The sequence below is a fragment of the Accipiter gentilis genome, chromosome 14, assembly GCF_929443795.1.
Source record: "Accipiter gentilis chromosome 14, bAccGen1.1, whole genome shotgun sequence".
Lineage (NCBI taxonomy): Eukaryota > Metazoa > Chordata > Aves > Accipitriformes > Accipitridae > Astur > Astur gentilis.
The window spans coordinates 19,282,418-19,295,234 of NC_064893.1; the positions used below are offsets into that span (position 1 = coordinate 19,282,418).

A 12,817-nucleotide genomic window follows, 5' to 3' on the forward strand; every position below is an offset into this window, starting at 1 on the left:
GTTATTACTATCTGGTAGATTCTGTAGTGGTTTTGAAAAGCTGCTGGTGTTAAAGATCTGTGTTGGAGTTGTTCTGCTCTTGGAAACGCTGTGGGGTTTTGAGATTGGCAAGACCTGTTCTTTGTCTTGGTAGGCTAGCTCTCCTTCTAGTGACAGTGAGTAGAGCAGTAGTTTGGGAGTCATGGGGATGGTTAGACCTGGGTAGAAGCTACGACAGGTTTTATCCTAGGACACCACGTCCCTGGGTTCATGCCTGGCTTTTGGGTTGGCAGAAGAAAGGATGGCGAGCTCCATCCAGGGTTGTGGAGGATGGAGAAGCAGTAGTTATGGGAAACTTGATACACACTTCGAAGAATCTAGGAGGTGGAGAGAAGCTGGGAAGAAGTGCTGTTACGTGGATTTCTCCCAGCTTAATATCACCAGTGGAGTTTCTTTTTATGAATGAAATTTGGGGGGCTCTGACATGTTCTTGACCAGAGCTATGTGCAAAAGACCAGCTGGTGACTGCTTGCATTGTTTACTGCCCCGCAGCTGCAGGGTAGCAGTTCACAGCTTCACCCTTGGAACACTTTCCAGAATCACTGTATAGGCCAGAAGTTGTGTTTCTGTAGTATGCTGTTGTGTTAAAATGAACACTTGTGAGGGGCTGTCATTTACCTTGGTTGTAGGCGCTTTTTTTGTGAAAAATTCTGTGAGGAAAGAGAGAGCTTAGGCAGACTGATGCATGTTTGTTAGCGACTGAAAAGGAAAATATAATAAAGAGCTGGGATGACGGGGCACTCCCCAAAATACTGAATAATCCTTCTCCTGGCAGTCTGTCAGAGGTGACTTCCTAAGTTATTACTGTTCAGAGGAAAATTAAATATTTAATTGCACAAATATTAGTTTTGTGTTTTTTAAAGGTACGGCCTAAAATGTTTGAAGGAAAGGATATGGAAAGGCTTCCATTTTATTAAAAATATGTAGAGACCATGTGCTTGCATCTGTTTCTTGAGATCCATAATCTTGTGCCTCTTTTCCCTTTTAAACTTCCAGAACATTTGAATATATACTTCAGAAATGGTCATGGAAAATACTGAGAATGGAAATTCTGGGGTTTTTTAAAGCATTTCCAATCTTACCTTAATGCATGATTACAACAAAAAATTGAATTAAGAAAACTCGCAACTGATGCGTCATAGCTGTAAAGTTTTATCACAGCATGAATCCTTTAGTGCTCTAAAGGATGCTTGGAGACACGAGTCATTATTTTTCACTTCTTGAAAGATCACAGAAAACACCCTCCTGTAGTGAGTGTTGTTCAGCAAGACAGTGAAATGTTTGGAGGGTAAAATGTGAAATAGAGACACAGTTTTCTTAGAAAACTGCTACCCCTACTCTGGAGAGCAAAGGGGAGGATTAGCTCATGGTATTTCTGCTACTGTCATGTGCTCATGGGCCTTTAGTTCGTCAGCAACTATGGGAAGACATGGAGTTGTGTCACTGCCCACAGCTTAGAAAAGGGTGGAGATCACGTTAGGAAAATAAGAGGTTTACTTTGTAGGGCAATGAAAATTGTCACAACGCAGGAACACAAATGGAAATGAAAATCCTCACTGGAAGGGGAAAGGATTTTGAAGCAGTCATGACTATAAGAGATCTCAGGCCAGTAACAAACGTTTCGGCAATGCTTGTAACACAGTTCTGACCACGTGCAGGGGCACAGGCACAAAGCAGCCAGGGAGGATAAGCTGCTTCTGTTGGAGAGGCTGTGCCTGGAGGATAGCAGTCATGGGTAGGAACATCGATAGCAAATACTGTAGCAAAGTGGAGGGGGAGAAAGGAAAGGGAAACTAAACTGATCAAGGGATGGATTTAGGTAATTATTGACATATAACTTGCCTAAATCTTCATCAAGTTATATTATTATTCATAATTATTTATTGACCATTATGCTAAGGGATGGTGGGGCATTTTAAAAGGATTTATAACACAGGAGGATTAGAAAGAAATTTAAAAGAAAGATGTAGATTTGTGTGTAGTGTCTTTGTTCAGACCTTCATATACTTTCAAGAAAAAATACGCACAAAAATTACTCAAACTCTGTAGTAGGGAAGTATTCCTACGGTAGTTATCAGTCTTTGGAGTAATCTCCCGGGAAATACTGGGTTCCAGTCTTTTGGGAGACTTTAAAGGGAAAACCACTCAGTGTACTCTACCTTGCAGTCATGGTTGTGCTTGATGACACATTTTTAACTGTACTTAAATCTTCTCCAAAGTCTTTAATTGCCCTTCCAGCAAAACTACTGCCATGGCTTCAAAGACACAGCTGGAGCAGGGAGACATGGCTGGTACTGGTTAGGTATCTGATCACTTGGCTGGTGAACTGCATTCAGTAAACTGCCAGTGTAAAACTGGCATCGTACAGACTGCTTTGGACTGTGACAGAGTTTGGGAGCTCTGTGCTTGGGCTTGAGCTAGCGCATGCCGCCTTGTTTCAGAGGCCTGCCTGGAATATAACTGCTTCTGGAGAGCCATAGCGTGCCATCCCCCAGGTTTCTCAGTTTGTGATACAAAACTTGGATATGTTACAGCAGACTTCTGATAAGTGACTGTGTAGAGTCCTGGTGTTTGTACCAGTTTGGTTTGCTGTACCTGGGTGGTAGGGAAGTTTTGACGCTGGTTCTTTTGTTTCCCCAGTAATTTGTACTTACTCTGTCATCTTCTAATGCCAGTAAGGTGTGATGGTTCATAACCCCAGCAGCCGTCAGTTAGGTAGGCCCTTTCTTTTAACTGATGCCATTTCCAGCTGGGCTTCTGCAACCTCCTCTTCTTGCTAGATAGTATCTAACTTCTAAAGCTTTGTATGCAAGATTTTAGATATTTTATCCAGAGCTATTCAGTGAATGAAGAAAATTTCTGAGAAGTAGTGTTGGTTTGCACTTATCCTGCTTGGATGAGACCAAAAAATTCTAGAGAGGGAAAGGGGCCCCAAAAGAACCACTGCTAATTTTGATGACTGTTCAATAATGTTTGCCCAAAAAGAGCAAGAAGGAAACCGACTTCACTTATAAATGAAAACTGTTGACTAGCTGCTATTACAGAAATCACGAGATGCAGTTTTTAACCAAAATGGTTGTAAAGAAAGACAGCTCCATACAATCTAATTGAATTTTAATCCCTCCACAGAATCCAAAATCTTTGCGTTGGCAAATACCGCTCCGCCACAATGGAAATATTCAGAGCCAGGGTAGCCTCATAAATAAAGAATAGGGACCACAAGCTAGAGCTTGCAATGAAACCAGAGCCATGTATTAAATCAAGAGAAAGAAAAACTTTACTACTTTTTTTTTTTTTGAAAGCAGTTAAAAGAAGATGAGAGCAAGGAAACATTTGCTTCATTCTTTCAGAATTTCACTTCTGAAAGTTTTCTGCAGATCAGTACAAGTGACTGCCTCTCTGAGTCTGGGACAGGGAGAGGAAGACCTACTAGTATAGAAATAAGAATGGAGATGGATCCTGCCCCAAACCAAGAAGCGTATGTGCGATTAACAAATGTGGTATTAAGCTCAGGACAAGTTTTTAACATCAGTTAAGGGCTTTGGCCTTTTCTTAGAGCGCTTGGATGCTGAATTCTGCGCTATGCTATTGGAACCTGAGATTTTAGCCCATGCACGTCATCTTTGCGTGTGGTATCTTCCACATCAGCTGGAGCCGGAGAGTTGGATTCTTTCCCTGGCATTTTGCTGCATGTTCTTTGCACTTTACCCAGCAATTAATCTGGTTCCTCCTGCCACTTGTGGGGTTGTATACTCCTCCCACACCTGAGAGGGGGTAGTGGTAGAATCCTTGCTGTCTCTTGTGCTGGTATTACAAGGAGAAATGGAAATTTGTGACTTCAAAGGAACTGACCCATTACTCACAGTGCAAATGATGAGAAGCCATTTTGACTTTCTGGTTTTGTCCTGCCATTTCTCGTGTGAATGGCCTCCTGAGAAGGAACTCTGTGTCACTCTGCAGCAGTGCTGGTTGATTAGTCTTATTCAGAAGTCAGAAAGCAGGGAAAAGTTAAAAACTGGAGGGAGTTTTATGTCGCAGGTTTGCTCACGCTGCTTCAATCACCCCTTGTAGCAAGAAAACCTGGTACTTCAAGAGCCTTGAAGTTCTTAGTCATGTACAAATTTGGGTATTTCATCAGGAAAAGAACACTAAGTATCTGGGAAGCTTAGAAGGGTGAAGACCCATAGCAGCTAGCACTGCCAGTCTGAGTTTTCATGTGCTTGCATCAGTTCTCTGGTATTCCTGTATGCTGCCTAACAAGCAGAGAAGAGTTAAATTCTCAATCAGAAATTGGAGTATATTTGCATATAATTGTCTAATCAGGAATTGAATGGCCCTTTGGAATTGTACACTGAGGTATATCTGAGAAGGATGTCTTGGCTGAAACAATAAGAAGCAAGATTTCCTGGTTGTTAACTATTAACTGAACATTTAAGCAGGCTGGAGGGAAACAATGCAAGTTAACCACAGAAAGGTTCGGGGAGTGACTTATGCAGAATGAGTGCAGCTTAGAGGTTTAGGCCTAGGAATAAGAGAAAATCCACACATGTTGCATTGAGGTGCACTCCTGTTGCCCTGGGGATTGGGGTTTTCTTTATTATTATTTTTTTTATTTGGAGGGCATATAAAAGTTTTGTAAAACCAGCCAGAAATCTTGCTGGCTGTAATTGTTATATTGTCATTGCTGTCCTTACCTTTCTGTACAAGGATAATTCCCCATTTTGGGGTTGATCTAGCTACGTCTGAAGTATTGTTAAGGAAGGGAGTTAAATTTTGGTCAGCATTGACTGGATGGTGAACTTTAATGAAGAGCTCCTCCTTTACAGCATCTGCTGGCAGTAGCCTGGAAGTGTTCAGGCTCCAAAACCTCTTTTGTCAATTCTAAGCAGAATATTTATTAGTCTTGTGCTGCTGCTTCAGGGGTTTTTAGGTGTAAAATATAGTGGTGAATATTGAGAATTTGTTTGTTTGTTTGTTTTCGGTAGAAGGAGGAAAATTGGAGAAGGTTTGCACAAATGTAGTAGCAAATGCTAAGGTGTTCTTTTTTGTAGTTGCAGCCTGCTTTCCAGAGGATAATGACAGTGGTATTGTTCTACTGATTTAGTTGTTGGTCTCCATTTATAACCAGCCCAAGACTACAGAGGAAATTTTCACTGTATCTTTGATACATTCTTCTGGAGCCTGCTTGTAAGTCTTAGTGGTTTGGGTCATTGCTATGACCAATAGTGGCTTCAGGGACTTGGCTGGGGAAATACTCATTACTAGCTGAATGTAACAAGTAATGAAGCCTTTCCATCTTCAGGGTTCCGTCTGCCTTAGACTAGTGTAATTTTTGATAGTGCGAAGGGCACCCGTTTCCTCATTCAGTGACCTGTCAGTTGGAGTTCTACTAATGGAATTATTTAGAGAGTGATGTGTTCCTATTTTAAAATATATGATCAATATAAAAATATGGAATAAGATTAAGTACTCTAAATTATAACATCTGCTTTCAGCCTGTCCTGCTTAAGATACTTTGACCATCTGTAAAATTTTGCAGCTACCAGTCCTGGATAAATTGCTGCATGGAAAGAAGTACTGGATTTCATAATGGTATTTTTTGTATTGGTACTCTCTACAATAAACTGTTTTTCTGTGATACTTGGATATTGATAGTTTGGGGAGGTGATAAGGTTGTTTTCCTGGTTATGAAGCATTGGACACATGGGAATTAAATTCTTCCTTTGTTGCAGATCACAGAGGCCTTGTTAAAGGAAAGAGATAAACAAGCAAAATGGAATGGGATTCCCTTACTGTTGCAAAAGCTGTATGAACATAGCCACCCAAACAGCGATTTCTCCCAGTGCCAAAGCATCTTAAAGGTACTGTCTGCACTGTTCTTCCTGAAAGCTAGGGGTTAATTTGTTGTTGCTTTCTTTAAAGTCTACTGTGATCATATTCTAACTAATTTTTGAAACTGTTTGCATGATAGTATCTGTGAATTGGCTGGTAGATAAGAGCTGGCAATGGGTGTAATTGATTAGTCAGTAGATCACACAGATAGTTGGAGACAATTGTGTTTATACTGATAAACAGTTTTCTTTAACTGTTTTGATTTTGTTTTTTTTTAACTGCACACAGGAAATTTCTCCACTTCTTTCAATGGAAGCCATGGCATTTGTTACAGAAGATAGAAAAGCTGCTCAAGAGTCCACTTTCCCAAATACATACACATTTGACTTATTTGGAGGAGTTGATGTAAGTGTGTTTTTTCAACAATATCAAAAGATTTCTTCATTATAGTCATACCACTGAGAAATCTAAGTGAGGTCCTTGAGACCTTTGAAGCATCTAAATGCAAGCTACAGAATGACTTCACCAATTTGATGTTAAGTATTAGAATTGTGCCTATTTCTATTAATCAAAATGTGAAAAGGGTGTATTTTCCAAGGCATTATATCATCAAAAGTGAGGTGCTTTTTCTTGTATGATATAGAAGATCTGACTGTTTGTTTGGGCAGTCAGTTTTTAACTGGTGAGACCTCTAGGTTCTCAATGAAAACAGTTTCAAATGATTTCTAGTTGTGAGATACAGTTGGTACTAGAGCACTGAGAATTTCACTTGCCACTGAAGGTTATGTGGTGGGTTTTTAAGCACACTAGGGCGCTCTCTTAGCCAGATTGTCTATGTTTATTGCTGGCATGCAATGCAGACTACTTCATCTGTGGAAAAGTTTTTAAACAGAACTGCAAGGTTTCTGTAGACATTCTGGCAATTTATCTTTTTGGTTCTTTTTTTTTTTAATTCTACATTACACAAATACCTATATTTGCTCGATTTTATGGTGACAGACTCTGGAATCTTAGCTTTCATTAGTAATGTATGATTTGTATTTTCCAGTGAACTAATTGACACTTTCTTCCTTTTTTTTTTTCTTTTTTTTTTGGTCTAATTAAACAGTGTCTTTGCTACTTCTCTCTTGTTACACTTAGCATGCCTTTTCTTAAGTAAAACTTGTATTTAGATTATGTTGTTTTGAAATTAACACTGGTTTAGTTGCTGGTATCCTGTCAACTGAGGACAAAAGCCTTCAGCTACCCAAACAATGTAGAAAGTTGTATGAAAATGTTCTAAATTTCCCTTCTTTTTAAAGGGAAATAGTGATACTTCCCGTAGAAGTGCTTTTAACATAAGAATGCACAGATTAAGTGGGGGGAGGAGGGAATATTTGGTTGGGTTTTGTTGGTTGGGGTTGGTTGTTTATTGCTGTTTTTTCTTGGGCTGGAGATGGTAAATATCAAATACACTGTAATTATCTGGTACTATGGCCAGAGATTTGGCTGATACAAGTGAGTTTAATGCAGTAGTAGAAGCCAGTGCTATGTGTTTTTGAAAATCCTACTCCAGGACTTGAAAGGGAAGTAGTCTAATCTGCTGGTTCTGTGTACGCCATGTGATGATTCTGTGTTGCAGTATTTTGAACTATGAAGCATGAGTAGCTTTGAAGGACACTAAATTTGCAGTATACTCTGTATATGCTATAATGTGTGATAGTATATTCCTTAAAATATTTTTGGATTCTGACAGCCTTTACATCAAGGAAGAACAAATGCACATTTGTGTCTCCTCCCTTTATATGAATACATGTAAAATATTACCCGAGAGTACAAACACATGAACTGATACACAAGCCTCGTGGACTTTGGATCTGAATGCAACCCCAGTCCAAGAAATAAGATCTCATAACTCCCTTTCTGCTCCTTCTGCCTCTGGTGAGGCACCCTGTTACCTATTCTCTTTCTGCCATTGGACTCTTGCGCTTCTTGCTGCATACTGTTGCAGTTTCAGTAGGATGGCTGAAGAAAGCCCTCTCCAAGGAGTGTCTCACACCACTGCAGTCCAGTCCCTGGAGTGTATGTGAGGAGCATACCAGTTCTGCAAGAATAAGGTGATAAATACATGGTGGGTTATAGTATTGACCAGGAAAAATAAATACTAGCTGAAAAGATCCACTCTGTGGCAAGGCAGGAGTGATCATGACTGTGGCCACCCCTAAAAGATAGACTTTTTTCAGTAGGTGTTCTTTCCCAGGAGAAGAGCAGGTGGCCAGCATCCCAAGTGCATAGGGATGTCTTTGGATGCTTATCTCGGGTACCAAGCCTTGAGTTGTGCATTCTCTTCCTAAAACATAAGCCATTAATATGAGCACTACATTACTGCTGCAGTTATTTTTTCTATACCCTATTGATGCTACAGCTACTATTACATATATTGCTGGAAAATGTATATTCCTCTTTAAAGTTGCCTATTTATTTATTTGTCAGTGCTTAAAATGTGGGCAGTGCCTCCAGTGCTGTCAGATGTTTTCCTCTGTGTCTGGGTAGGCAGTTCATTAGAAGAAGGGTAAAGTTAAGCTGGAACAAATAGGGCAAGTATATTATTGGTTGGGATGACTTCACTGGGTGATGCCTACGTTGCTCTTAACAATTTTAAACTGAATTTTAAAAGTGGGGGCTTTTTGCAGTGCTTCTTGCAGAATTCATCAATTCCTTCTAGTGGCTAACTCATTTTTAAATAAACTGCTATTTTTTAAAATGGTTTAAAGTAAACCAGTGGTATAGGCTAGAACTACTAAACATCAGTTCTACATCTATCAGAACCATAGTCCTAGTCTTGGAAAGCTGACTGTTACATTCCTTAAATAGAAATGAGACAACACTTCACATATCTGTGAATCTATATGTAAGTATATATACAAGGTGCATGTACACAAGCAGTGGCTTGCTCTTTGTTGTTGAGATTAAAACCTGGAGCAACTAAGTTCTGTTATGTTGAGACCCAAAATGTATTTTGAAGCCCAGCAAGATTTAGTGAGAGCCTTTGCAAAATTTGCATCTCTTTGCAGATTATTGCTAAAGATTCATTATTTTGAGAGATGTGTGATAGCCATCCTTGATGTTAGCTGGATGCATGTGAAATTAACATTCTTTGCAGACTTAAATTCTTTAAAACTTGCCAGTGGGAGATTGTTTTATGTAACTGTTATTATTTCTTCAGGGTAAATACAACTAATTTTTTGTCAATGTAATTTTGACACCAGTGGGGTTTTGATTGTAGAGCTTCCATTTTTCACCTCTGTGACTTCAGCAGAGACAGGACTAAGTTTGGATTTGTCACTGACAAATTAATTGGCTATTTGTATCTCAATGACTATTCCTTTAATTCTTTATCTTGTTATTACAGCTTTTAGTAGAAATTCTTATGAGACCTACTCTTATTACACAGAAAAAGAAACAGAAAAGTAAGTAAATAGGTATTTTATCTTGTTTTCCATTTTTGCCTAGTGTCCTTACTCAGAAATTATTCTATTTTTCTGTTATTCTCTTTCCATACCAGCAATTTCCTGTTCCTAAATGAATCATTGGTTTCTTTGTTCTCTGTAGTACTTATTCGTGATGGGGTTTAGGATAGTCACCTGCTGAAAAGCACAGCTCGGGAGTATTCATGCACTCAGCAGCACGTACTTCTCTCCATGCAGTAAATCTGCAATCACTGGAAACTTATTGTTACCGTGGCTATAGCTACATTTAACAATTATTACTAATAAGTCACAAAACATTGTTTATGTAATAGGAGTTACAGAGATTGTGAGATAATGAAAAGTATGCTATTTTCCTGACCTTGTCATAGTGACTACTAATTTCCAAATTGATATAGGGAGAACTTGTCAGTGGGGTGCAGTAGCTTCAGCACAACTTTCCTGCTGGAGCAGCTTTGGTTTACTGTTTTCATTTCTCCTGTCTGTGATTCGGCTGGTTCCCTGAACCAGCAGAAGGAAATGTCATGGTACACTCCATGCCTGTCAGCCAGGGAACTTCAAAGGTGAAGTAACTTGAACTTGAGCTAGAGGCAGCTGTTGTATGTCTATACAGAAAACATACTTTAAATATTAAAATGCTGGAGTAAATCAGATTGAAAGCTTTTCTATGAATTGCTGATGCTGCATGGAGAAAACTGCATGAACTGTCCTTTTTTTTTTTCTTTTTCCTGTGGAACTAATAACATGTCTTGGCAGTTTCTCATATTGACAAATTTTGAGTTGATCTGTGATATTTTTCCTAAAATGCTGTTTACAACTCTATAGTTTTCTTTTGTGTGTGACTAAGAAGTGCACTAGACCACAAATATATCTCTGTCTGTGGTCCTAGGCAGTGCTGATAGTAGTTTTGGAAGAAAGCATGTGAACAGGTCAGGTATAGAGTGTTTCTTTGTCTGGTTTCTATCCTCCAAGGCATTTGCACATATGATCTGAGCCAGTTAGCCTGAAATTCTCACCTACTTTATAGCTATTCACATCACTACTGTTGGACATTAGTGTTCCTTGGCCACATATAGCTAGTGAATGTCTGTTTTCTCCTTTGCAGTAAGTGATGACCTCATCAAGGACTGTTTAAGCATACTGTATAACACGTGTATATGTGTAAGTACAATTGCTGCGGGAAAGTGTTCTGCTGGTCATGTTTTACATGTGCCACTTGATAAGACAACATACAGACTCTTTTAAGAATAATTTAAACTTACTTTTCAAACTTACTTTTCATTAAAATTCCTTCAGTTAAATGTAGGACCGCCCTATATTTTGATGTGTTACTCAAATAATTTCTGTTTTCTTAGCCACATTGTCAAGTTTAAATCCTCCTGTTTGGATCTGTCTGTATCTGTGTTTCCGTAGGAAAGCTGTGGCAGCCTTTGTTGTATTCAGACTTAAAATTTGAAACTGGAAATGAATGCCTGCTAAGCCAAGCTACAGCTAGTCTTGTTCAGTAATGGTGCTGGCAAAGTGTTTCAAGTTTGATTCTGCAACTCCTTCATGTGCTGATTATTAATTCAATTCAGTTGATGGCAGATCAGTGCCAAGGAAGATGCTGGGTTAAAGGCCTATTGAAACACATTGCCATTAAAATTCTGAAGCTAAAAGCGCATGCCTCAGATTATGCATGCAGGGAACATCCTCAGGATTGCTTTCTTAATCACACATTGTATTATGTAATAACCTAGGAAACATTGTTTAACAAAAATTTAGAAAAAGGCAGTTACTATCTAAAGATATCAACCTAATCTCAAAAGTTTGAGTCTTAACAGATGATGTTCTCACTAGTAAGTATCTGTGTACATATGGCAGGGGGAAGAGAGGGGACACTTTTTTCCTTGACTTACATGATATTATTTTTTTTTAAATACAGGTAATGCAACTTTTGCAAACTGTGAATAGCTTCATGTGCTAAGAAACCACTTTGCAATTTATAGACTACCTGCTGTTTTAATTCACTTCAGTATTACTGCTCTCTCTTGAATGAGAAGTTTAGGATCACAGAAATGTGTGCAATATTAACTGTTCTTAGGCTTATGTTTAAATATCCAGGAAGTGTCTAAGCTAGTCTAGTTCTGCAAGCGCTGGTAATATGTCAGTCATATATAATACACAGCTTTGCAAGCAGTAAGGATGTAGTTTTAAGTTTCGTTTAATTTCAGAAAAGACTGGCTGTGCTCTCAACAGAGATCAGAGCGTGAAAGCTGGCCTTAATGAACTTGGTGATGAACCCAAAAGTCATGCTAAAGCATGAACTCAAGTTCATCACCAAGTTCATTAAGGCCAGTACTTGATTGTCGTTGCTCAGACTCTGCCTAGCTGAGCAGCAATGCTGGCTGTTTAGGAAGAATCTGGGGACTGCATTTACATACCATAAAATGGAACTCGTTACAATTTGTATTGGAAACCAGAAACAAGCCTCTCTGACGTATTTCCAGGCATGCAGTGTTTACTTTTGATTCAGGCAAGTAAACAACTGCCTTGAGATGAAACCTCTCATCCTGGAGCCTGTAGTTTTTGCAAGCATCACGTTAACTTCAAGCAAGGACTGGAGTTAGTTTTGGTCACCATAAACACAATGTTTCCTGGTTTCAGGAATAGCTGATTTGATAACACATCATCTGTAAAACTGTCCTGCATGTGCCTGTAACGTGCGACTTCTCGAGGTGGACTCTGACTTTGGGTCTGCGTGTGCATTTGCTGCTTTCTAGACGGAAGGAGTCACAAGGCGACTGGCAGAAAGAAATGACTTTGTGTTGTTCCTGTTTACACTGATGACAAACAAAAAGACATTCCTACAAACTGCAACACTCATTGAAGATATCTTGGGAGTTAAAAAGGTTAGTTACTGGTTTCTTAAATTGTATTTGTATGGGTTTTCAGGCCAGTAGAGGAAAGAACTCTTTCTTTGGAGAGTTGCTGAAGGTAATTGTCTAAGCTAGCATTCTTGCTTCTTGTAGCTTATTTGAAACATGACTGTTTACAGTGATCATTAACTTCAGCCATGTTTCATATAGAAGCCAAATTACGCGTGTGGTCTCATACTTGTAATGCTTTTGTATAGCTTGCAGAGGATGATGGAGGGCGAGTACCAAGCTGTCATTAAAGTACAACCAGTATTTCAAATAAACAAAATGAACCTTATATAAATTCACTTCTCATCCTTGCCTTCTGATTATACTTCAAATATTTTAGTAGTCTTCCTGACATCAGGAAGGCTTCCCGTGCTTGTCTCTTACCTTGAGGTTCATCACCTCTGAGAAGTTGTAGGCTGGGGGAACGGGGCACTTAGGTCTTCTGCACAAACTAGGTTTTTGAACTTGCTTGCCAGCATCATTACAGCTTAGTGCCCCGATGTGATGCAAATAAAATATTAGAAGTGTAAACCTGGGAAAATGCTGAATGAAATGTGTCTCTCTACATTTTGT

The 12,817-nt window shown here is 39.1% G+C and overlaps 1 protein-coding gene across 1 annotated transcript in view; it reads left to right on the top strand.

Moving 5' to 3' along the window:
• TRPC4AP (transient receptor potential cation channel subfamily C member 4 associated protein) overlaps window positions 1-12,817 on the top strand; it is a 38,601-nt gene that overhangs the window by 5,176 nt on the left and 20,608 nt on the right. The window contains exons 3-7 of the mRNA XM_049817087.1: window positions 5,772-5,900; window positions 6,160-6,276; window positions 9,263-9,320; window positions 10,444-10,499; window positions 12,101-12,229. Of these exons, the coding sequence (XP_049673044.1) occupies window positions 5,772-5,900; window positions 6,160-6,276; window positions 9,263-9,320; window positions 10,444-10,499; window positions 12,101-12,229 (489 nt within the window). The remainder of the gene's footprint in view (window positions 1-5,771; window positions 5,901-6,159; window positions 6,277-9,262; window positions 9,321-10,443; window positions 10,500-12,100; window positions 12,230-12,817) is intronic.